The sequence below is a fragment of the Odocoileus virginianus genome, chromosome 12 (assembly GCF_023699985.2).
Source record: "Odocoileus virginianus isolate 20LAN1187 ecotype Illinois chromosome 12, Ovbor_1.2, whole genome shotgun sequence".
NCBI lineage: Eukaryota > Metazoa > Chordata > Mammalia > Artiodactyla > Cervidae > Odocoileus > Odocoileus virginianus.
In genome coordinates, this window is record NC_069685.1 from 65,287,728 (window position 1) to 65,310,257 (window position 22,530).

Here is a 22,530-nt window from a genome sequence, read left to right on the forward strand (position 1 = left end):
AATCAGGAAGAAGGAAAGAACTGGAGCTCTACCTCACACCATGTACAGAAGTCAATTTCAGATGAATCAAACATGTGAAAGACAAAATTATAAACATTGTAGAAGACAAGAATAAACAATATCTTCATGACCTTAGGATAGAAAAGAATTTCTTAAACAAGTTACAAGAAATGCAAACAATAAAAGAGAAAAGATTGATAAATTAGTCTAAGCTAAATTTAAGAGTTTTCATCAAAAGACTATAAAAAGGAAAGTATGCTAAATAATGGAAGATTTCTGCAACACATATAACTTATAACCTGTATGTAAAATATACAAAAATATAAATCAATAAAAAGACAAAAGAATAGAAAAATAAGCAAAAGTCTTAAGCAGTTTACCAAAGGAGAAATCCAAATGGTCAATAGACATGAAAAGATGCTTAACCACATTAGAAATCAGGTAAATGCAAATTAAACCATAATGAGATAACACTACACACCCATCAAACTGCAAAAAAACAAGTCAAGTTTACCAATATCAAGGGTAGGTGAAGCAATATCAACGGTAAGTGAGGAAGTACAGGAATGAAGCACTTGGTGCCAATAGGCATGTAAAGTGATACAATCACTTCTTAAAAAAAATCAGCATTACCTAGTAAAGTTGATCTGGGCATGGCCCATGATGGAGCAAGTGTACTCCAAGGATTATCCATGCAACAGGAGACATAAACACGAATGCCCACAAATGTACTGTAATAGCAAAAAGCTAGAAACAACCCAAATGTCAATCATAGAGACATGGATTTTTAAAACTGCGGTATGCCTGCAATGCAGGATACTCAGGTTCAATCCCTGGGTCGGGAAGATCCCCTGGAGAAGGGAATGACTATCCACTCCAGTATTCTTGCTTGGACAATTTCCTGGACAGAGGAGCCTGGTGCACTACAGTCCACAGGGTGGCAAAGAGTCGGACACAACTGAGCAACTAGCACTTTCATGTTTCATGGTAGATGTAATTTGTTTTCATTGCTATATTCAGCACTACTACACAGTAGTGAAAATTAATAAATTATAGCTACACTCAACAACATGAATGAATTTCTGGAACATAATATTGAAAAGAAAGCAAACTGCGGAACAGTAAATAGAACATTATATGCATTTAAGTTCAAAAACAGGCAAAACAAAACAAGTATTTAGAAATACAAACCAATGCGGTGGAAGTATAAAAAGAGCAAAGAAAAGCACAGAGTTCTGGACTGTGGTTACCAAAGGCTGCTGCTGAGCTGTGAAAGATGCCGGGATTCTCGGCCTCCGGAGGAGCAGAATTCACTCGGGGCCATTAACAAGGCTTGAGCGCTCAGAGCTCCTGTGTGATACAGCTTAGTAAAGTGTGAGAGAGACAGAGTACCCGAAGGACCATGGACAGAGATTCGTGACACTGTACAGCAGGCAGTGATCAAGACCATCCCAAGAAAAAGAAATGCAAAAAGGCAAAATGGTTGTCTAAAGAGCCCTTACAAATAGCTGACAATAGAAAAAAGCTAAAGGCAAAGGAGAAAAGGAAAGACATACCAATTTATTTGAATGAAGAGTTCCAAAGAATAGCAAGGAGAGATAAGAAAGCCTTCCTCAGTGATCAATGCAAAGAAACAGATCAATGCAAACAACAGAATGGGAAAGACTAGAGCTCTCTTCAAGAGAATCAGAGATACTGTCAGGGCCAGTGTGAGGAAAGCAGGCGAGACTCCATCCTGAAGCCTCTCATCCATCTTAAAGACAGGATGTGAACTGGGCCTGAACCCTACCCAAGAGTGAGGAAACCGTTGCTAGTGAAAACCAGGTTTCCTGGAGACCTCCCTTCCTACAGCTGGCAAATGGAGACTGTAGTTGAGGTCAGGCTTCCCCTGTTAGATTAACCATGGAAACATCCCCCCTTGATGTATAATCATCGTTCCCCCCCCTTTAAACTTAATTGTTTGTTCTCCTAGCACCTACTTGTTGTAAAACTCAGTCATAACAACAAAAAGATTATTAACATGTAACCAATCATGTAGTGGGGGGTATAAAACTGGACCTCTCAAATACATCAGGATCCTTGTTGGGAACTGATACCCCTTGGACCCGCTGGCGTTAATAAAATGTAGTCCACTGTTTTGAGTGTCCTTTGAGGTGTTTTGGCAACTCCAGATTCCACAATAATACCAAAGGAACATTTCATGCAAAGATGGGCACAATAAAGGGCAGAAATGGTTTGGACCTAACAGAAGCAGAAGATATTAAGAAGAGGTAGCAAGAATACACAGAAAAACTATACAAAAAATATCTTCATGACCCAGATAACCATGATGGTGTGATCACTCATCTAGAGCCAGACATCCTGGAATACAAAAATCAAGTGGGCCTTAGGAAGCATCACTATGAACAAAGCCAGTGAAGGTGATGTAATTGCAGTTGAGCTATTTCAAATCCTTAAGGATGATGCTGTGAAAGTGCTGCACTCAATATGCCAGCAAATCTGGAAAACTCAGCAGTGGCCACAGGACTAGGAAAGGTAAGTTTTCATTCCAATCCCAAAGAAGGGCAATGCCAAAGAATGTTCAAACTACCACACAACTGCACTCATCTTACATGCTAGCAAAGTAATGCTCAAAATTCTCCAAACCAAGGCTTGGATTCTCCAAGGCTTCAATAGTACATGAACTGTGAACTTCCCGATGTTCAAGCTGTATTTAGAAAAGGCAGAGGAACTAGAGATCAAATTGCCAACATCCACTGGATCACTGAAAAAGCAAGAGAGTTCCAGAAAAATATCTACTTCTGCTTTATTGACTATGCCAAAGCCTCTGACTGTGTGGATCACAACAAACTATGGAAAATTCTTCAAGAGATGGGAATACCAGACCACCTGACCTGCCTCATGAGAATCTGTATGCAGGTCAAGCAGCAACAGTTAGAAGTGGACATCGAACAACAGACTGGTTCCAAATCGGGAAAGGAGTAGGTCAAGGCTGCATATTGACACCCTGCTTATTTAATTTATATACAGAGTACATCATGCAAAATGTCCAGCTGGATGAAGCACAAGCTGGAATCAAGATTGCTGGGGGAAATATCAATAACCTCAGATATGCAGATGACACCACCCTTAAGGTAGAAAGCGAAGAAGAACTAAAGAGCCTCTTGATGAAAGTGAAAGAGGAGAGTGAAAAAGTTGGTTTAAAGCTCAACATTCATCTGTGCTGCCTTTCTTGCTTCTACTTGAGCTTAGTCTCCGGCATTGCCGTGCAGACTAACTCATGTAGAAGCAAGAAAGGAAACCTTACACCACCAATTTTTGGAGGTCTTGTGAGATTAAGCAAGACCAATAAAAAAAAAAAAAAAGAAGAAGAAGAAAAAAAAAAAGAAAAAAAAATAAAGCTCAACATTCAGAAAACTAAGATCATGCATCTCGTCTCATCACTTCATGGCAAATAGATGGGGAAACAATGGAAACAGTGACAGACTTTATTTTGGGGGGCTCAAAAATCACTGAAGATGGTGACTGCAGCCATGAAATTAAAAGACACTTGCTCCTTGGAAGAAAAGTTATGACCAACCTAGACAGCATATTAAAAAGCAGAGACATTACTTTGCCAACAAAGATCCATCTAGTCAGAGCTTTGGTTTTTCCAGTAGTCATGTATGGATGTGAGATCTGGACTATAAAGAAAGCTGAGCGCCAAAGAATTGATGGTTTTGAACTGTGGTGTTGGAGAAGACTCTTAAGAGTCCCTTGGCCAGCAAGGAGATCCAACCAGTCCATCCTAAAGGAAATCAGTCCTGAATATTCATTGGAAGGGCTGATGCTAAAGCTGAAACTCCAATACTCTGGCCATCTGATGTGAAGAACGGACTCCTTGGAAAAGACCCTGATGCTGGCAAAGATTGAAGGTAGGAGGAGAAAGGGACGACAGAGGATGAGATGGTTGTATGGCCTCACTGACATGAGTTTGAGTAAGCTCCGGGAGTTGGTGATGGACAGAGAAGCCTGGCATGCTGCAGTCCAAGGGGTTGCAAAGAGTTGGACAAGACTGGACTGAACTGAAAAGACAGAGAAAGCTTCTGACACAGACATCAGAAGCGGGCAGAGAGAGTGTCCCCTGCTAGTCTTCTGCAGTATATTATATACCTATCAGCAGGCTGCTAATTAGAGAAAGGAAATGTCTCAGAGTGCCACCAGGCCCCTCACTCACAACATACATTTTGAGATAACATTGGCACAAGGTAGTCATCCTGGGCCATAAAACAATTGACATGAATCTTGAAGAAAGGCAGGTTTCCAAGCAAATATATATAGCACTATTTACAACAGCTAGAACAAGGAAGCAACCTAGTTGTCCATCGACAGATGAATGGATAAAGAAGTGGTGGTACACATACACAATGGAATATTACTCAGGCATAAAAAGGAATGCATTTGAGTCAGTTGTAATGAGGTGGATGAACCTAGAACCTATCATACAGAGTGAAGTGAGTCAGAAAGAGAAAGGTAAATACCATATTCTAATGCATATATATGGAATCTAGAAAAATGGTACTGAAGAATTTATTTACAGGACAACAATGGAGAAACAGATACAGAGAATAGACTTATGAACATGAGGAGAGGGGAGGAGAGGGTGATATGTACGGAAAGATAACATGGAAACTTGCATTACCATATGTAAAATAGATAGCCAATGGGAACTTGCTGTATGGCTCAGGAAATTCAAACAGGGCCTCTGTGTCAACCTAGAGGGGTGGGGTGGGGAGGGAGATGGGAGGGAGTTTCAAAAGGCGGGGGACATATATATACCTATGGCTGATTCATGTTGAGGTTTGACAGAAAACAGCCAATTTCTGTAAAGAAATTATCCTTCAATAAAAGATCAATTAATTAAAAAAATATACACAGCTTCATTAAAAGAGGTTAGGAGAACAATTTTATGAGTAAAACATACTGGTTTGTTGAGCCATTATCGGTTCTAAGTCTTAGGCAGAACTGACCTGAAGAAAGAGTTTAAGGTAAATACATAGCTCATTAACACAGCTTAAGAAAAAATTTCCATAAGAAAAACCACATTGGTTAGCTCAAGGTTTGAGAAAAGTTAAGTTCAGGTGGAACCAGGTGTCATCATGGCAACACAGAATTTTAAAAGAAACTTCCTTTTAATTTTGTATAGAGAAGGGGGAAAAAATCTGACACTTGTAGTTTGTTTCCTGCGGCTGCTTAAGACAGGGATAAAAACGTCTGACACTTGCAACTGATTTCCTCCGTTTGGAGACCCCTAGCCTTCTGCCAGTTCCTCTCTCAGCTACCACTGAGCAAGGAGGAAAGAGGAGAGGATCCGGGAGGGACACACACGGATTATAAAGTAATAGTAAAGTGTGTTCTTAAACCAGGTGATGGACACACACTGCATACTCTTCCTATCTTGTAAATATTTTATAAACAGTTTCCTTTTGTTGGTATATGTGTGTGTGCATGCTCAGTCGTGTCCAATTCTTTGTGACCTAATGAACTGTGGCCTGCCGAGCTCCCCTGTCCATGGAATTTTCCAGGCAAGAATACTGGAGCAGATTGCCATTTCCTCCTCCAGGGGATCTTCCTGACCCAGGTGTTCAATGTCTAACAAAAATAATCTCTAAGACAGTAGATTAAAGGTGAAAAACTCCACACGATTTTATCAAGATGCTGAAAAGCCATCTGACAACTGGGGACACTGATGGAGGCCGCACAGCCCACATTTCAGTCTGTGTAACTGGCGCCCCCTGGTGCTCAACAGACAAGACTGGCAACCCCGGTTTCAGCCCAGTTTAAAAAACCATCCCAAGGTTTTTAACAAAAACAGAAACTCCACACTTTAAAAGACCAGTCACCAACAGACAATATTCTGCTCAACTCCAACATGAATTTCCATCCTCATCAACAAAAAGATTTGAATAATTAGTTATGCAACACTGTTTCAGAGGTTCAGCAATTAAAACGGCACACTGGCAAATCTGCACATTTGATTTATAAAATATGGGTTTTATTTTTAAAACTACCAGAGTTCATAAGATAGAAAATAAATTATGTTAAACAATTTGATTTTTACATATTAATAACCAAGAATAGAAATGGGGAAGAAAATTGCATTCACAACAGTGATTATATAGGAATAAAATGAGAAAGTTACAGAACCCGTATGAAGAAATAGTAAAATCTTATTAGAACATGTAAAGGATTCAAACAAATGGAAAACCATTTCATATCATCTAGGGAAATTTAAAATCATAAAAATATCAACCCTCCCCTTAACTTACATCTAAATTTAGCACAATTTGTAATTTAAATCCCAATGGAACTTGGTTGGGGGTGCGCAGGAATGGAAGAAAATTGGACAACCGTGATTTTAAATTTCATGTGAGAAGAAATTCTAAGAATAGTCTGGAAAAATATTTTAATAAGAAAAACAGCAAGGAAGATTGATCCATGTATATGCTGATGATGCCTCCAATGTTCGTTTCACCAAGAACCTCACCCTTCGCATCGGAATCACCTGTCCAGCAGGTAACACGAAGTCTCCACTGATACATGTAAGCATCACCTCAAGCCTACCAAGTTGGAAACTAAATAGAATGAAATATAAATAAGGGCCAACGTGGGTCATTAATAAATGAGACTGGGACTTCCCCAGTGATCCAGCAATTTAAGAAACTGCCTGACAATGTAGGGCACACAGGTTCGAATCCTGGTTCAGGACCTAAGATTTCACATGTCTTGGGGCAACTAAGCCCAGTGCGCCACGACCACTGAGCCCACCAGCGGGCAACTACCGAAGACCCAGCACCCATTCTGCGCAACAAGAGAAGCCACCACAATGAGAGGCTGGCGCACCACTACCATACAGAGTAGGCCCCACTGTAAGAACTAAAGAAAGCTTGCGTGCACCAACCAAGAGGCCTCAACAGATCCAGCATAGCCAAAAAAAAAAAAAATGGGTCTGGCATAAGTGAATTTCCATCTGGAAAAACCAAAACCAAATTTGACTCCTGCCTTACCGCTGATACTAAAATATTTCCCACACGGAGGGGAGACACAGAAAAGAACTTTAAAACAGTGCGAGAAAATACAAGAGAATTGGGTAGTGGGGGAAGAGATCTCTTAAACGTGAGAGGAAACCCCAAAACCTTTCAAGAAACACCACAAACCAAGCCTAGCACAGATAAATCCCATGGACAGGGGAGCCTGGCAGGCTACAGTCCATGGGGTCTCAAGAGTTGGTTTGGACACGACTGAACGACTAAACCGCGAGCACAGATAAACCAGCAGAAAAAATAGAAGTTGTGAGCTGAAGCTGTGAAAGACAAGAGGCCTCAGGTTGTGAGAGGCTTAGGCCTCAAGTTTTAAGAGGCCTACAGAGGGCTGGGCCTTCAGGGGAAACTACCAGGATAAGATACGTAACACAATGCAGCTTCCCTTGTGGGTTGTCCGTCTTGCAGATGTAAAAGCACCACACCATTAAGGACATTCATACAAAAAAGCTTTCTATAAGCCACAAGAGTTGGAAAACAACCAGGGGAAAAGTTTCACCTGTGTCCAGGGTGAATATGCGGACTCCGGCGGCGGGGGAAGGGGGGGGGGGGGGCGGGGAATCTCTGCTTCTCTGCTTGGATTCCCAATGCCTTCCACGGGCCCTAGGGGGTGAGACCCTCGAGGCCTCAGTCCCCAAGGCGGACCTCACACAGCCGGGTTTGACCGCCTCGCCACAGACGCCAGCACATCTGACTCGGGCAAGTCGGGGGGGTGGGGTGGGGGGCTCATGATGTTTCTAAGGCGCATGCGCATGGCGTGGAGCAATCGCCGGCGTCAGCGCCACGCACGCGCCAGGCGTCAGCGCCACGCACGGACAGTTGCACATCTGCCTCGAGACTGGGAGAGGGTACCGTTGTGGGGTGGGGGTTGCTTCTCCCGAAACCGTTTGTGACCTCGAAGAAGGCAGGCTCCCGGATGGGTGTGAGCGTTGGACACCCTAAAAGCCACTGGAGAGTGATGGCCGAGGGCCGGGACCAGGTGAGTTGAGTTGCAGCCAGTATTAGGGCTCATGCTGTGTTGTAGTTGATGATTTTGCGTGAGAAACTCCTTGACTATCTCCCTGAGTTTGCTCAAACTGTCCACTGAGTCGGTGATGCCATTCATCTCATCCTCTGTCGTCCCCTTCTCCTCTTGCCCTCAGTCTTTCCCAGCATCAGGGGCTTTTCCAATGAGTTGGCTCTTCACACCAGGTGGCCAGAGTATTGGAGCTTCAGCTTCAGCATCAGTCCTTTCAATGAACATTCAGGGTTGATTTCCTTTAGGATTGACTGGTTTGATCTTGTTGTCCAAGGGACTCTGAAGAATCTTCTCCAGCACCACAGTTCAAAAGCATCGATTCTTCAGTGTTTAGTCTTTTTTATGGTCCGACTGCCACATCCTTATGTGACTACTGGAAAAAACCATTTGCTTTGACTAGATGAACCTTTGTCAGCACAGTGGTGTCTCTGCTTTTAATATGCTGTCTAGGTTTATCATAGCTTTTATTCCAAAGAACAAGCGTCTTAATTTCATGGCTGCAGTCAACGTCTGCAGTGATTCTGGACCCCATGAAAATAAAATCTGTCATTGTTTCCACTATTTCCCGTTCTAATTGCCGTGAAGTGATGGGACTGAATGCCATGACCTTCATTTTTTGAATAGTGAGTATTAAGCCAGCTTTTTCACTCTCCTCTTTAACTTTCATCAAGAGGCTCTTTAGTTCCTCTTCGTGTTCTGCCATTAAACAGTATCATTTGCATATCTGAGGTTGTTGATACTTCTCCTGGCAGTCTTGATTCCTTCCAGCTTGTGATTCTTCCAGCCCAGCATTTCTGATGATGTACTCTGCATATAAGTTAAATAAGCAGGGTGACAATATTAGTCTTGATATACTCCTTTCCCAATTTTGAACCAGTCTGTTGTTCCATGTCTGGTTCTAACTGTTGCTTCTTGTCCTGCATACAGGTTTCTCAGGAGACAGTTAAGGTGGTGTGGTATTCCCATCTCGAAGAATTTTCCAGTTTGTTGTGATCAACAGTCAAAGGTTTTAGCTTAGTCAATGAAGTAGTAGATGTTTTCTTGGAATTCCCTTGCTTTTTCAATGATCCAGTGGATGTTGGCAATTTGATCTCTGGTTCCATTGTTTTCTAAATCCAGCTGTACGTCTGGAATTTCTAGGTTCACCGTACTGCTGAAGCCTAGCTTGAAGGATTTTGAGCATAATTTTGCTAACATATGAAATGTGCAAATGTACAGAAATTTGAACGTTCTTTGGCATTGCCCTTCTTTGGGATTGGAATGAAAACTGTGGCCACTGCTGAGTTTTCCAAATTTGCTGTCATATTGAGTGCAGCATTTTCACAGCATCATCTTTTAGGATTTGAAATAGCTCAGCTGGAATTCCATCACCTCCAGCTTTGTTTGTAGTAATGCTTCCTAGGACCCACTTGACTTCACACTCCAGGATGTCTGGTTCTAGGTTATCTGGGTCCTTAAGATGTTTTGTGTACAGTTCTGTGTATTTCTTGCCACCTCTTCTTAATTTCTTCTGCTTTTGTTAGGTCCTTGACGTTTCTGTCCTTTATTGTGCCCATCTTTGCATGAAATCTTCCCTTGGTAGCTCTAATTTTCTTAAAGAGATCTCTGTAGTCTTTCCCAGTCTGTTGTTTTCCTCTCACTTGAGGCTTTCTTGTCTCTCCTTGCTATGAGACCAGTTCAGTTATTTGCCACCTCTGTGGGCCTCTGGATAAATTTCTGGTGAATTCAGCTTGGTAAGTCAGCAAACTTATACTGTCATCCAACTCTTTTTAGAGAAGGGGAACCCAAAATGGGCAGTGATTTGTCTGACACCTTGTGCAACTGAAAGGTTTCTGCAGGATCCATCAGGAGTCCTAGTTGGGGCTAGCACATTGCAAGTTACTAGATGAAAACTGCCAGGCTGAAACACAGGCTGGCAACATTCTGGCTCAATGCTGAGTGGGAGGTCCCTCACCAAACTCTTCCTCTGTCCAGTCTGTCTTGCTCACTATGGAGAGGGTGCCTCCAGCAGTGTTGAGGGCAGTCAGAGCCCTGAAGTGTGGCAGCAGAGAAGGCATATTCTTCTGTAACTCTGCCTCCCGTGGCCAAGCTGCCTGTCCACTTTCTTAGGTAATATGGCCCTTCCGAAGGAAGCCTCAGAGGTTCCATCTGCAAAAAAGGGCAGAACCCGCCAGTGGAATTCTGAAGATGTTTTAGGTATCTTGGCAGTTGCCAACAGGTCCCTTACAGTCTGGTCCACCTGCAGGACAGCCTTTCACTGGGGACGAGTAGCCAGTGGCGGCACCACCCACTCAGGCCAAACCTGTGTTCTATGTAAAAGGCACAGAAGTTTGAACTTTATCTGTCTCACACTTGTTGGTCCAGAGAGCCATGAACTCTTGCCCAACACTGCTTGATCCACAGATCTTAAAGACAGTCATGTCTTCAAGGGGACCTGGACCCAACAAGAGAAGCCAGAAGGCAGTATCACTCAAGACACATGCAGGAGAAACAAAAGTTTCTCTCATCCTGTTATTAATCCATTGCCTTCCTTTGGTAAACAATGCCAAACCCTTGTCTTCTAGTAATATGGTATCGATGTGGGGTTTTTAATGCTAAATCCATGGGACACTTAGGGGCTGAAGGGGTGGTATAAGGTGGACATTTCCCAGAAAACTCACCCCTTGTTTTTCATCTGATTTTGATGGTCAGTATCTAAGTCATGTCCAACTCTTTGCAATGCCATGGACTGCAGCATTACAGGTTTCCCTGTCCTTCACCATCTCCCAGAGTTTACTCAAACTTATGTTCATTGAGTCGGTGATGCCATCCAACCATCTCATCCTCTGTTGTCCCCTTTTCCTCCTGCCTTCAATCTTTCCCAGCATCAGGGTCTCTTCTAATGAGTTGACTCTTCCAATCAGGTGGCCAATTGTTGGAGCTTCAGCTTCAGCATCAATCCTTTCAATGAATATTCAGGGTTGATTTCTTTTAGGATTGACTGGTTTGATCTCCTTGGTGTAAGTCCCTAACCCAAGACTCAGAACTACAGGCCTGTCCCAGAAAGAAACACATGATTGATCTCACATAAATTCACTCAGACCAAATCAAAAATCCATAGGCTTTTCACCTTTCAGATTAAGATGGAAGAGACTGCAGACAGGCAAGGAGGGGGCTGAGGAATACACTGTTGGTGGGGATTGAAATTGTGAAGTCTTTTCTGGAATGCCTCCACCTTCTGACACAGACATTTCTCTCTGGAATTCATCCAAATAAACACAGATCTAAGTACACACAGATAGTCATCACAGGATTTTTTGTAAACATTAAAAACCTAAATGTCTATAAATGGGACCAGTGATTAACAGTACATCCAAGACAATGAAATGCTATGTGGTTGTTAGGATAAAGTAGACCCATGTGAACTCTTCAGAGACAAGTCCCAAGATCTACTAAGTGAGAAACAGGCAGAACAGAGGAGAAGTGTATTTGCTCAGAACGGATGCTCTTTTTAGGGAGAAAAGAGCACAGGGGGGCTGGGGGAGGCGGGGGGCTTGCTTTCATGGTCCAGCCTTTTATACTGTTTGAATTTTTATCATGTGCCTGTGTCACCTGAAAAAAAACAAAAAACAAAAAATATTCCTCCTCCTCCATAAAAATAGGTTGCTGCACTCATTCACCTTTTTGCAGCAGACCTTCCAGACCATCCTCTTCTTCCCAAGTTGTTAGACAATTCCAAGCACTTAATTACCCAGTTTAGGAAAAGGGGAGTTCCTGCATCTTATCTTCCTGCCCAGAATGGCAAAGCTCTGCCTGGAAGCAGGCTGTGTTCAGCACCGCTGTGGTTGGATGTAAACAGCAAAGTAGGAACACCTAGAAGTTGAAGCTAAAACATTTAGGAAATTCAGTATGTCAGTTTCTGTGAGTGTCAAAGATGGTGAAGACATAAGACAATGAAGATGGAGATGAGGAAGAACTTGAAGACAGCTAAAGCCACAGTGGTGGGAAGAATGAAGAGGAGGAAAGTGCTGGTTTTTACTAGAAGAAAACAGACTGAGTTCAGGAGTCTCGCCAGTAAAAGTTTATAGTATTGCATTTTGATTACAGGTGTGTAAATAAAAACCTTGAGTATTACCCTCTGGTGAAAATGCAGAATCAGCTTCCATCTAGACTAAAACAGAAAGTTTGGGGACAAAAATGGATCATATGCTGCCTGTGATGAAGAGAATGAGCTGGACAGGATAGGAACCACCAGCTCAAGAAACCCCAAAAGTCTTGGAGAATCTTCTGAGGAAGAGGTCAGGGCCTCCCTGGTATTTCTCTGAAACAGCCCTTGCCCAGGGGTGTGGTTTTGAGAAGTCCCAAGCCCACAAATCACAGGCACTTCTGGCCATGTGCACAAGTGGGCGAAGACCTCAATTCCCCTGCGGCCTGCCTCCCTCGCCCTTCTTCCCCGTCTCCTGCAGTCTTCACGGGGCGGCACGTGGCCACTGCTGAGCAGGTGGGCAGACGCTGGAAACACACCAAGGTCAGAACTGCAGACCAGTGGGGCAAGATCATGGTTCTTGTGGCTCCAGAAAACCCGAAGTCCCCAAATAAAGGGGAGTAAGGAGTGAGTTGGGGGAAATCGAACCAGAACTTTTCCATTGGCCATTATAGAAAACTCGGCAACTCTGGCCTTGGTCTTTGACCCTGAGTTGTTTGAGGACCACAGCATGCGAGGCCGTGACCAGGCAGAGGAAGGCGTGGCGCGCCCGCTGCAGAGCTGTCTGTGCAGTTCCTGCGGGCCCAGGGCTTGGTGACCTCTCCTCCCGTCTGCCGCAGACCGGACGCCTGGACAGGGCGTGGGGGGTCAACAGAGGGGAAGCGGTGAGAGCAGCAGCCCTCCCCAGGACCCTGCCACAGCATGGTGCTCCTTCACACACAAGGTTCCTAAGGGGACTCCTTTGGAATGCAAATGATGTGTTACCCAGGTCAGCAGTCTGACCAGTCAGACCTGTCCATGCCTTGACCTGGACTCAAGTTTTTGTGGCAGGAAACCTCACCATCTACTGCTATCTAAGGAAATGTCCAGCAAGGAGAATTTAGGTGGTGGATGGCGAAGCTGAACAGGAGGATCTTTCTTCCCCAAGCTGACTGACCACTCGGACCACCACTCACCTCCGACCTGAGGCAGGAGCCGCGAGGCAGGAAGGTCCTCAGCACCAAGCCCCCTGCCAATCGAAGCCCCACGGAGATCCCCTGGATCGGAGCTCCTGGGGGAGCACCAGATGGGAAGAGTCCTGTCCCTCCCCCAGCCCTGCCCCTGGAGCCCCTCCAACTTCCAAACGGCTCTGGAATTCACCACACCTTGAGGAGCCAGGAGCCAAGAGAAGAAACTCAAGATTTGGCATCCTAGTTCTGTCATTTGCCCAAGAGTCACCAAAAAAAATGTATGGTCTCACAGCAGGCACAGCATGTTGTTTCTTTCAAAAAATAAATATTTATAAACTTAGGGTGGAGGATTCAAAGAATCAAGAGTCTCTTTCCCACCAAAAGCACAAATATCCCATTAGTCAAACCAAGGTAAGTCCATCAACCCAAAAATGAAACGCCACCCTCAGGAGCTCTGCCTTGAGGGGCAGGGGAGCTGATCTCTGGCTCCGGGCCCTAGTCCCCCTTGGTGATCAGGTCCTCGATGTAGGCATCCAGCTCGTCGTCTGTGTTAATGTCTATGTCCTGGAACAGAGCAGGGCAGGGTCAGCCGGGGCTCACAGGGTGGTGGGAGGCCCGCCTCCCCAGCCTTCTTGCAGCCCAGGCCATGCCCTCTGCTCTCCCCCTCCACCCTGTTAGGCCATCCTTCTTGATCATTCATCCCCTCCCCGTCCTCCGACTCCTGCCCGCCTCCCCGCACCCAGGTCCCGCCTGCCCCAGCCTCACTCTTAGACTCAACACATCCAACAGCTCGGTACCACCACCCACCCCGGGTTGTTCCCGTCTCAGTACAGGGCCCCCCACCTTCCCTCTACTCAGGGACTCAGACAGACTAGAAGAGTCATCCTTGTTTCCTCCCCTCCCCTCAGACACCTCTCTCCCTCCTCACTGGCACCATCCAAGGCTCAGGCCTCCAGAATCTCTCACCCAGATAACTGGGAACCTCCTCAGTGGAGTCCTGGACTCTAACCTCGGCCCCTCCTACAACCAACCAAAGTAAACGTCTTAGGCTGCACGCGTCCCCGCGCCACACGGTCCAGGGACCTCCCACCTGGTACAAGGCCCTGCCGTGGGCCCTGCTCTTCCCTCTGCCCACAGCTCACACCCCACCCCAGCACGACTGCTTCTGCCTTCAGCTCAAACCCCTGCTCACAGAGGCGCCCCTGACACTAGTACAGCGGCTTCCTGTTGCTCTCCTGCTTCCTTCGTGGCACTCCCGCCATCGACAGCTCTGTCTCCTGGCCCTGCTGTGCTATAAGCGCAGGGCCCCTACTGGTCACCAGGGGGCACAGGACAGGGTCCCCATTTTCCTGCCCAGATGAAGGGCTGAGGCCACAGGACACTCCCCGCTTGTGGGCTACCCACTCCCATCCAGGCGTCATCTGGAAAACCAAGAATGTCTTTGTCTCATGACTCCGAGGTGTCTCAAACCAGGTTGCAGGTCACCATGTCTAAACAAGGGCAAAAGTCTGATACCGTGGGGTCTGGCTGGGATGAGGCCCAGGCAGCCGTACCACCTCCAGCCCTCCTGGTCAGGATGCTGTGCCGCCAGGGATGGAACCACAGATTCCTGTGAGTGGGGAGAAGGGAGCACGAGGTGCCCAGGCCCCCCTCCCGAGACACCAGGTAGTCCGCTGCAATGAGAGGGCGGCCTGGCTCACCTCCTGCACCTTTTGCAGGAGTGCCACGATGTTGGTCCTCAGCTTCTGCAGCTTCTCCTCCGTCTCACGCAGCTTTCTCTCGGAGGTGCGCAGGCTCTCCTCAGAAGCCTTGGCCCGCGAGTCGGCGCGGCTCTGGTAGGAGTGGCACAGGTTCTGCAGCCCGACCTCATACTGCCTGAAGTACTCTTTCTGTCGGAGGAGAAGCCAGCGGTAAGTGCATGGCCTCACAGGTCCCCAGGGCCCTTCCAGATGGGCACTGGTGTCCCCAGCTGGCTCGGCACCGGGAAGCTTGGTCTGAATGGGTATCAAACCCAGGAGCCAGTGTCTCTGCAGCTCCAGAGAGGAAAGACCTTGAGGCCCACCTCACAGGGCGGCCTCAAGGGTGGAGACGGGATCACACACAGGAAGCACTTGGCAAAGAGCTCTGCAAACCGCAAGCCGTGAGTAAACATGAGGGATGGTCCTCACCATTCTGCTTTCTAACTTCACAACAGCACTTCTGAACAATCCACATCCAAGTCACACCCAACAAGTATGTATCAAGCTCCTATCGATAGCAGATACCCCATGTTTGTGTAGTATATTTACACAGCATAGAACTTTTTGCCATCTTCTCCAAACACCTGAAACTTCCCAGTGGTGGGGACAGCTTCTCTAGACATGAGGCTTTTCAAAGTAGTAGAAAACTTGTTTTGAGTGAAAGTTACATGGAATCTCAATATGAAAAACAATTTAGGTATTATCTCTTTATGTTCAAGGTTATTATGATTTACTCATGAATCACCAGTGAGAATGAAAAGGCCATTTTGATGAACACAAGCCTAGAACCCACAGTCTGGCTGACCACCACAGTCTCACCAACTATAGCATTTGTTTACTTCTGTGAAGACTATGAGCTACCTAGCACTGAATAGTTCCTTTAAAACATGTTAGAACTATTTAATTATTTACAACCTAGAATACTATCCTAGTAAGTCAAGATGGCAACAGAAACTTCAAGTTCTGCACATAAAGAAATTATCACTTGATGGCTCAAAATAAATGTTGAAGCAGATGCCAAGCGTATTAAAATTTAACATACAACGTCATGAGCCTAACTATGATTCCTCTATGTTTTTTAAATTTTTTCACTTTTAAGCCATTACAGATTTACATGCAGTTATGCTCCTTTTAAAGTACATATTTGAATCTAGTATTTGCAGGGCACCTGAGGGTTTCATGGACCTCCTTCCCAGCATGATGAGAAGTAGGAGGGTCATTTACAAACTGACACAGACACAATGAACTTTAGAGTTCTGGTGTGTCCCTAACATGAAAAGAATGAAAGTTTGAGTTATTTTAGGCATTTCCCTTAGGAGGCGATTAAGCTGGTACATTAGTGGTGCCTCCTTTCACAAGTGTGAGCCAAAGGACTATTTCAGGCTCAGACACTCCTGTTGACCACGCTTTGGCCTGGGTCATGCCCACTGGAGAAATCCCACTGCACCCAGGCTTTGCTCTGAATTTGGCAACAGCCTGAAGCCAAAAGGAACAAAGCTGACAAGAGGACGGCAAGCCAACCCAGCTGGCCCACCAGCAGTTTGCTCCTAGGACCTGCAGAGGACGCCTGCAGCCTAAACAAGGGCAAGCACTGAGGCGGAGCAGCTTCCTGGGAACCCGTCGCCCTGGAGAGAAGACCCTGGTCCTCTCAAGGTGTTCTGGGTTCAAATCTTGGCTCTATCATAGCAGACTGGTAACCTCTCTGAGCCTGAGTTTCTTCAACTCCTAGCCTCATTTCCTTTAAGCGGAATGGAGATAAGACTCCATGCCTTTCTCTCTGACAGACTTTATGGAGCACACAACTGAGAACTGGCAGTCACAACAAGCACCACAGTGGGTGGGCAGACTCACCAGAGGAAACGATATCAGCTCATCTGAATTCATAGCACTCAGCTCCTTCTTAGAGATGGGGAAACTTGGAGGCAGGAAGTACCGTAGACAATTCCTAAACAAGAAGGAAGGTGGGACAGGAAATCAGAATAGCACAGAGTTGGTGGGGAGCCACCACTGGTCCCAGAGCAGGACAATAACACACCGAAGAATCTGGACGAGGAGGTCAATGGTCTCGTGGTTGGTGCTGGGGGCGGTGGTGTCAGGTTCGATGGGGATGCAGTCTGAGGTGGAGGGCTCTGCCGTGGCTGCAGCCTGCTGGGCCACCGAGTCCCCTGCCGGGGCCACCGCCGCCACCGCCGCCACCACCTCTTCCCTGCCCTCCTGACGTGTGTCCGGGCTCTGATGCTCTGGGGACGGGGGCTTCATCAACCGCACGTCCTCGCTGCCTCTCTCCACCCTAGGGAGAACCCAGAGATTGTCACGCGTGTTCCAGGCTCCCAAACGGGCTGCCTGCCCCCGCCCTGGCCAACTGTCAACCCATCTTCCCGGAAGGGGTGTTACCAGCGGTCTCTTGGTGTTGTGTCCGTGGGCACATAGTCAAATTTCACCTTCCACCGCACCGCATTCTTGCCCACCTCCACAGCTGTGACACGGCCTGTGTACCACTCCCTATTCACACGCACCTCCACGTGCAGCCCTTTATCTGAGAGTGGGAGCAGGACTGGAGTCAGAATATTGGATGGACTAGAGCCCCCCACCTAGCCAGGGCCACCCAGGTTCACAGGGACAAGAATCCCTACAAATTGATCCCACCACGCCAGGGACGTGGAGCCCAGCCACCCTGGCCTCCTTCCCCACTTCCCCTCACGAGGTGCCACAGAGCAGCAGGATGACTGATGGCCAGAGGTGAACACCAAGGAACTGATGCTAAAAATAAACATGAGGGTGTGCTATCCTCAGAATGCTTCTCCGAATTAACACTTGAAACCACTGTTGGATGAGAGCCCAGAGTCAACAAAGCCTCCAGGAGCCTTCGCAATGAAGTGCCGCTGACCAAGGGACCCTTTCCCACTGCCCCAGAGGCTCCAGGTACCTCCTAAACTTACCTTTCTGAGCACTCTTGAGGTCAGCCGAGTCCTCTTCCCCAGAGCTGTCTGAGAGCTGCAAGGACAGTCTGTTAGAGACACCGCCAGCTGCAGAGCAGACCGTCCGCCCGGGGTCATCTCATGCCACCTTAGGCAGCCTTTTAAATGCCCAAGCTTCATGGAGAGCTACTCTCTCAACCACTGTCTCAGTATCTACACACCTGCCTCCAAAAACCCCGAACGACAGAGCAGACACAGGGCAGAACGGCACAGGTCTGCGTGGGCGTCAGCTGAGGCCTGTGAGCAGGGCCACCGTCCGCCCCAAGACCCTCCCGGGCACTGTGCTTCTAGTCCTGTGTGTGCCTGCAAGCCCCTCAGAGCAGGGCTGGGCCTCTGGTCAGTGCGTGTCACAGCCTGCAGGGGCGGGCACAGACCCCGGGCGCCAGGAGGCTGAGGACCTACCTCATTCAGGTCCTTCTTCTCCTCCTTCACAGCAAACTTGCCCCTCTTGGACCTCTCCTTCCTCTTCTCAGCCTCTTCCTCTGTTTCTTCCTCATCAGAGACCCCGAGGCTCCGCTTCCGACCAGGAGTGGCCTGCTGCAAAAGCAGCAGGAATGTGAGGGACTCTTTCAGCCCCTCAGGTGCTGGAAGAGCCCATGTGGCCTAAAGGAGCCACTCAGAGAGGGGCCTGTGGGTCTCTGTGTCCACCAAGGCTGGGCACCCAACACAACAAGGGACATGGTAACGCCCACAAGGCCCAGCCCCCACAAGGACCTCTGCTCAGAGCTGCGGCCGCAGGGGCCTCTCGGCTCACACCTCACTGAGCCACACCCGCCACTGCTGCCCCCAGCAGGAGAAGCCAGTGGAGGTGACTCGGGTCTCGGGGGTACCAAACCTCGGAGGGGTACCAGAGAACTTCCTGGACAGTGGACCAACAAGCTCCGTGCCCCCTCCGAGTACCTGTGATCCTTCTCCTGCTGCAGGGGCAGCAGGGAAGCCAGATTTCCACCAAGCACCGCCCCATGCCACCAGCACTGCCCCTCCACTCCCGTACCACCGTGGGTGGCGCTGGGGGAGCAGCTGCAGCTCACCGGGGAGAGTTTAGCGGGCAGCTCTGGCTTCTTGACCACTGGAGTCTTCAGGGCTCGGGGGGAAGGGACCTCCCGAGGGCTCCTGGAGTTGGGCTGGGGAGATGGCAACGGTGGCTGCACCGGTGGGCTGGGCCAGGACGCAGGCCTAACTGGAGTGTTGGCAGGCTTCCGGGGTGCCTCGGGAGGCTGGAGTAGCCGGGAAGTGCTGGCCACCTCCCGGGCGGCCGGGGCAGCAGGCTTTGGGGTGCTACTGATGACAGGAGCCTTTCTGGGCTGGCTGGCTGGCCTGGGAGCTTGAAGGGAAGGGGGTCTGCTCGGGGCATTCTTGATCACAGCGGGTAAAGGAGGCGACCGAGGACGCTGAGGTCTACGTGCAGGTTCCTGAAAGAGGCTCAGAGAGTGAGAATACCAGTCCCAGCACGAGACACCCAAGAAGAGCCCCTGCTACCCCAGGGCTTCACCTCAGAGGAAGGTCTGGTGGTCACTTCCAAGGGCAGTTTCTTCAGGTCAGCCTGGGAGCGAATGGGTGTGGTTTTCTGCAGGGTAAACAGGATGAGGAGGTGGTTTGTGTATCTGGTGCTTGGAAGTCAACTCTTTTTGGAGCCCCCTCTATCTGGGACAGTGGGCAAATAAAGACCATCTGGACCACAGTCCTACTATTACAAGCCTCCCATTCTCACTGAGAAGACAAACTCACAGACAGTAAACCACCAGCAAACTACAGGATTCTACATGATTATTCCAGCAATCAAGAGACTGGGGAAAAGTATCAATGGGCTAAATTCCTACAAAGCAAGTCAAAAGAGGGGAGATCCCTCGTGGACAAGGCCAGAAAGCACCCAGGGGACCGGCAGACGGAGGCGCGCTGCGACGCGGGGCCTGCCTGACCGGAGCCAGAGGAGGACGCTCTTCCAATAAACACGATGGAGGTCGAGGCCACACATGCGTCCTAACCCTGACTAATCACTTAAGGAAAAACAGTTCTTTAAAAATGAAAAAAAAATGGTTCAATTTTAGAAGTATGAAATTCAAATTATAAGATGTATATCTTTTTTCAAATTTTCAAGAACATTTAAAAAGTACTTGTATTAAAAAAAAAACCTAAGATATAATACATCTTCTGGAAGATAACTTGGAAATAAACAAATCCACAGAATTTTAAAAATCCTTTTGCTCTTTCAAATTCACTTCTGGAAAACTATCCTAAAAAATTAGGCATTAAAAAAAAAAGTATGTGTGATATGACACAAAAATCATGATCTCCATATTTCTAATAAAAAATACATGTATTTATGCTAGTGGTCATAAAAAAGCTGGATATGAAGTTAATGGTGGTTACCTCTAAAATAGGATAGTTCCTGGAGTTTCAAAACATTCCAAATGAATTGGATCTCTTTGTAATATACGAATTTTTTTTTTAAGAATAATCAAGGCATAGGGGAAGGGGGTGTTGGGAAGCTCGGGCACTGCTTATGGGTTCAAAAGGAGGGTGAAACTGAGCCCCAGGGAAGAAAGGAGCACTGAGGGGCCCGCCCACCTGCCCACTCACCTGCAGGGCCTCCAGCTTCTCCTGCTGCTGGCGGATTTTCTGCGTCAGCTGCTTCTGCCGCTCCTCCTGTGTCTTCGGGTCTTTTCTCAGTGCCCCCAGGGGGAGCTTCTGCTTCTGCTCAGAGGCCTCGCACCTGTGGAGACGTAGCGCTAGAGAAGGCGCGGCAACCGGCTCCAGGCAGCGCAGGGCCCTTCCTCCTCCGCCAGCCCGTGCTCTCTCTCATCAGAGCGACCTCAGACCTCCCAAATGCACAGGATTAATACTCACGCAGGACACGGTTCTGCTTCTATCTCCAGGCACTTAGTATGCACGGCAAGACAGAGATGTAGTAAGGATAGAGCAGTGACTTCAAGAAGCAGAGTGGAAGGGTGGAAAAAGCTCAGGGGGTGCGGGGGGATGCCCACAAACGCCTTGTTAGAAAAAGCGCTCACCGGTCCTGCTCAGGATCAGGGTTCATGGAGCAAACCCAAGTGTCAGGGTAATCCCTCTCCACAGAATTCAGCTGAAAGGGGAGTGTCCGCCACTTCAGACACAGATCTGTGACCAAAAAAACACCCCCAAGCGTCAGCCATGCCCACCAATAACCGTCAGGCTCCTCCCAGCCAGGCCCAAGGCAGAGATGCCCCTGACTGTCCGTGCAAAGATCTTCAGCCTGGCTCCACCTCTGCCTTCCTAACAGAACAGTCACTCTTACCAGGGACAGTGATTCCAGCAAGGATGGAAACTTTATTCATACACCCTCAGCAGCCCCAGCCCTCTCCTCCTTCCAGCAGCATCCTGGCTCAGTCATCACTCACACTTCTACCCATGTGGTATCAAACTGGGTTAGATGACCTCCTGCCTCGTTCAGGAGGAACACCTGGTCACGGCACAGTCCCAAGACTGAGTTCCCAGGGCCCTCACCAGACAGACTGGTATACCCAGGGAGACAAAAGTCCCTGAATGTCGGTGCGGTGAGACCAGCATGGAACCACGATGGAAAGGAGCTGGGAAGAGGTGCTGCGTGACACCCAACTCACCACACTGGATGGTGGTTGGGATCTCCATGGATCGCCGCCGCTTGTAGCGCAGCTCACTGGATGGGGGTTGGTTCCAGTTGGCAGAGAGGTAGCCAAACTCATCCCAGAACTTGATGATTCCCCGCTGGGCTGGAAAGCAAACGCCCACGTGTCGAGTAAGGACGCAGGCCCTCAGACAGGGAGGACCCCCGGCTGGCAGGGAGGAGCATGGCGTTACCAATGGCGATGTCCTTCCAGTACTGTGCCAGGTGCTCCCCCATGGCCCGCAGCAGGTGCCGGTACTCCTTGGCGTCCGCAAAGTCCTGCTTGTTGTGTGTGGGCTCCAGGACCAGGTAGGGCACATCGACGACCCCAACAACCCCACCACACGCCCTATAGGAGACGGAGGAAGACACCGTGGTCACCCACTGGCCAAAGCCCTCCCACCACCTGTCCACGCTGAAGCCCTCCCTGGCAGCACTCACATGCCACCTTCCAGCTGTGGGCCCACTTTCTCATACATCTTGATCAGGCGGCTACAGTTGTAGATGAACATTCCATCCAGGTCCCGGTGTTCGATATTGACCCCGAAAACAAAGTTCAGTTCCTTAGGTTCTTTAAGTGCTCTAAGAAGGCGAAAGATAAATTCAAGCAGATCAACCCCTTAACACACACCATAGTGCTTACGACTAGGCTGAAACTTGAGACACTTAGAAGTTTTGCCTTTGCATTCAATATGCAACCTGTTAAGACTCAGTAAGGATACGCACTGTGCAGTCACTCTTAGTTCCCCCTAATTAAAAGCAAATGACCCTGGCTTTTGGCATCAAACAGGAATGGATTTAAGAATGAAGCGGATTCTGTGAAAATGCTGCAAATCTGTACAAAGATAGCTGTACTTTGGAATGAACACAAGGTAATCTGCAAATAGCAGAGAATCCACCTGCAATGTGGGAGACTCGGGTTTGATCCCTGGGTTGGGAAGATCCCCTGGAGAAGGGAATG

General features: G+C 47.9%; 1 protein-coding gene and 1 long non-coding RNA gene across 15 annotated transcripts in view; one reads left to right on the top strand and one right to left on the bottom strand.

Annotated features, from left to right (window-relative positions):
* The first annotated feature begins 7,903 nt into the window (after positions 1-7,903).
* Positions 7,904-16,018, top strand: LOC110123581 (uncharacterized). The gene is made up of 3 exons (XR_002309554.2): positions 7,904-8,058; positions 15,003-15,140; positions 15,689-16,018. It is a non-coding gene; the product is annotated as an uncharacterized lncRNA (long non-coding RNA).
* MORC2 (MORC family CW-type zinc finger 2) overlaps positions 13,536-22,530 on the bottom strand; it is a 38,301-nt gene continuing 29,306 nt past the window's right edge. The window contains exons 14-29 of one of the 14 annotated variants that reach the window (XM_070475578.1): positions 22,011-22,151; positions 21,764-21,918; positions 21,547-21,675; positions 20,959-21,064; positions 20,528-20,660; positions 19,440-19,514; positions 18,979-19,359; positions 18,350-18,484; positions 17,909-17,963; positions 17,364-17,505; positions 17,005-17,259; positions 16,821-16,914; positions 14,931-15,119; positions 14,746-14,809; positions 14,197-14,250; positions 13,536-13,794 (exon numbers count right to left, since the gene is read on the bottom strand). In XM_070475578.1, coding sequence (XP_070331679.1) covers positions 13,781-13,794; positions 14,197-14,250; positions 14,746-14,809; positions 14,931-15,119; positions 16,821-16,914; positions 17,005-17,259; positions 17,364-17,505; positions 17,909-17,963; positions 18,350-18,484; positions 18,979-19,359; positions 19,440-19,514; positions 20,528-20,660; positions 20,959-21,064; positions 21,547-21,675; positions 21,764-21,918; positions 22,011-22,151 — 2,122 coding nt within the window. In that variant the 3' untranslated portion in view covers positions 13,536-13,780. The other 13 variants (XM_020871644.2, XM_020871646.2, XM_020871645.2 and 10 more) reach the window with 13 other exon arrangements.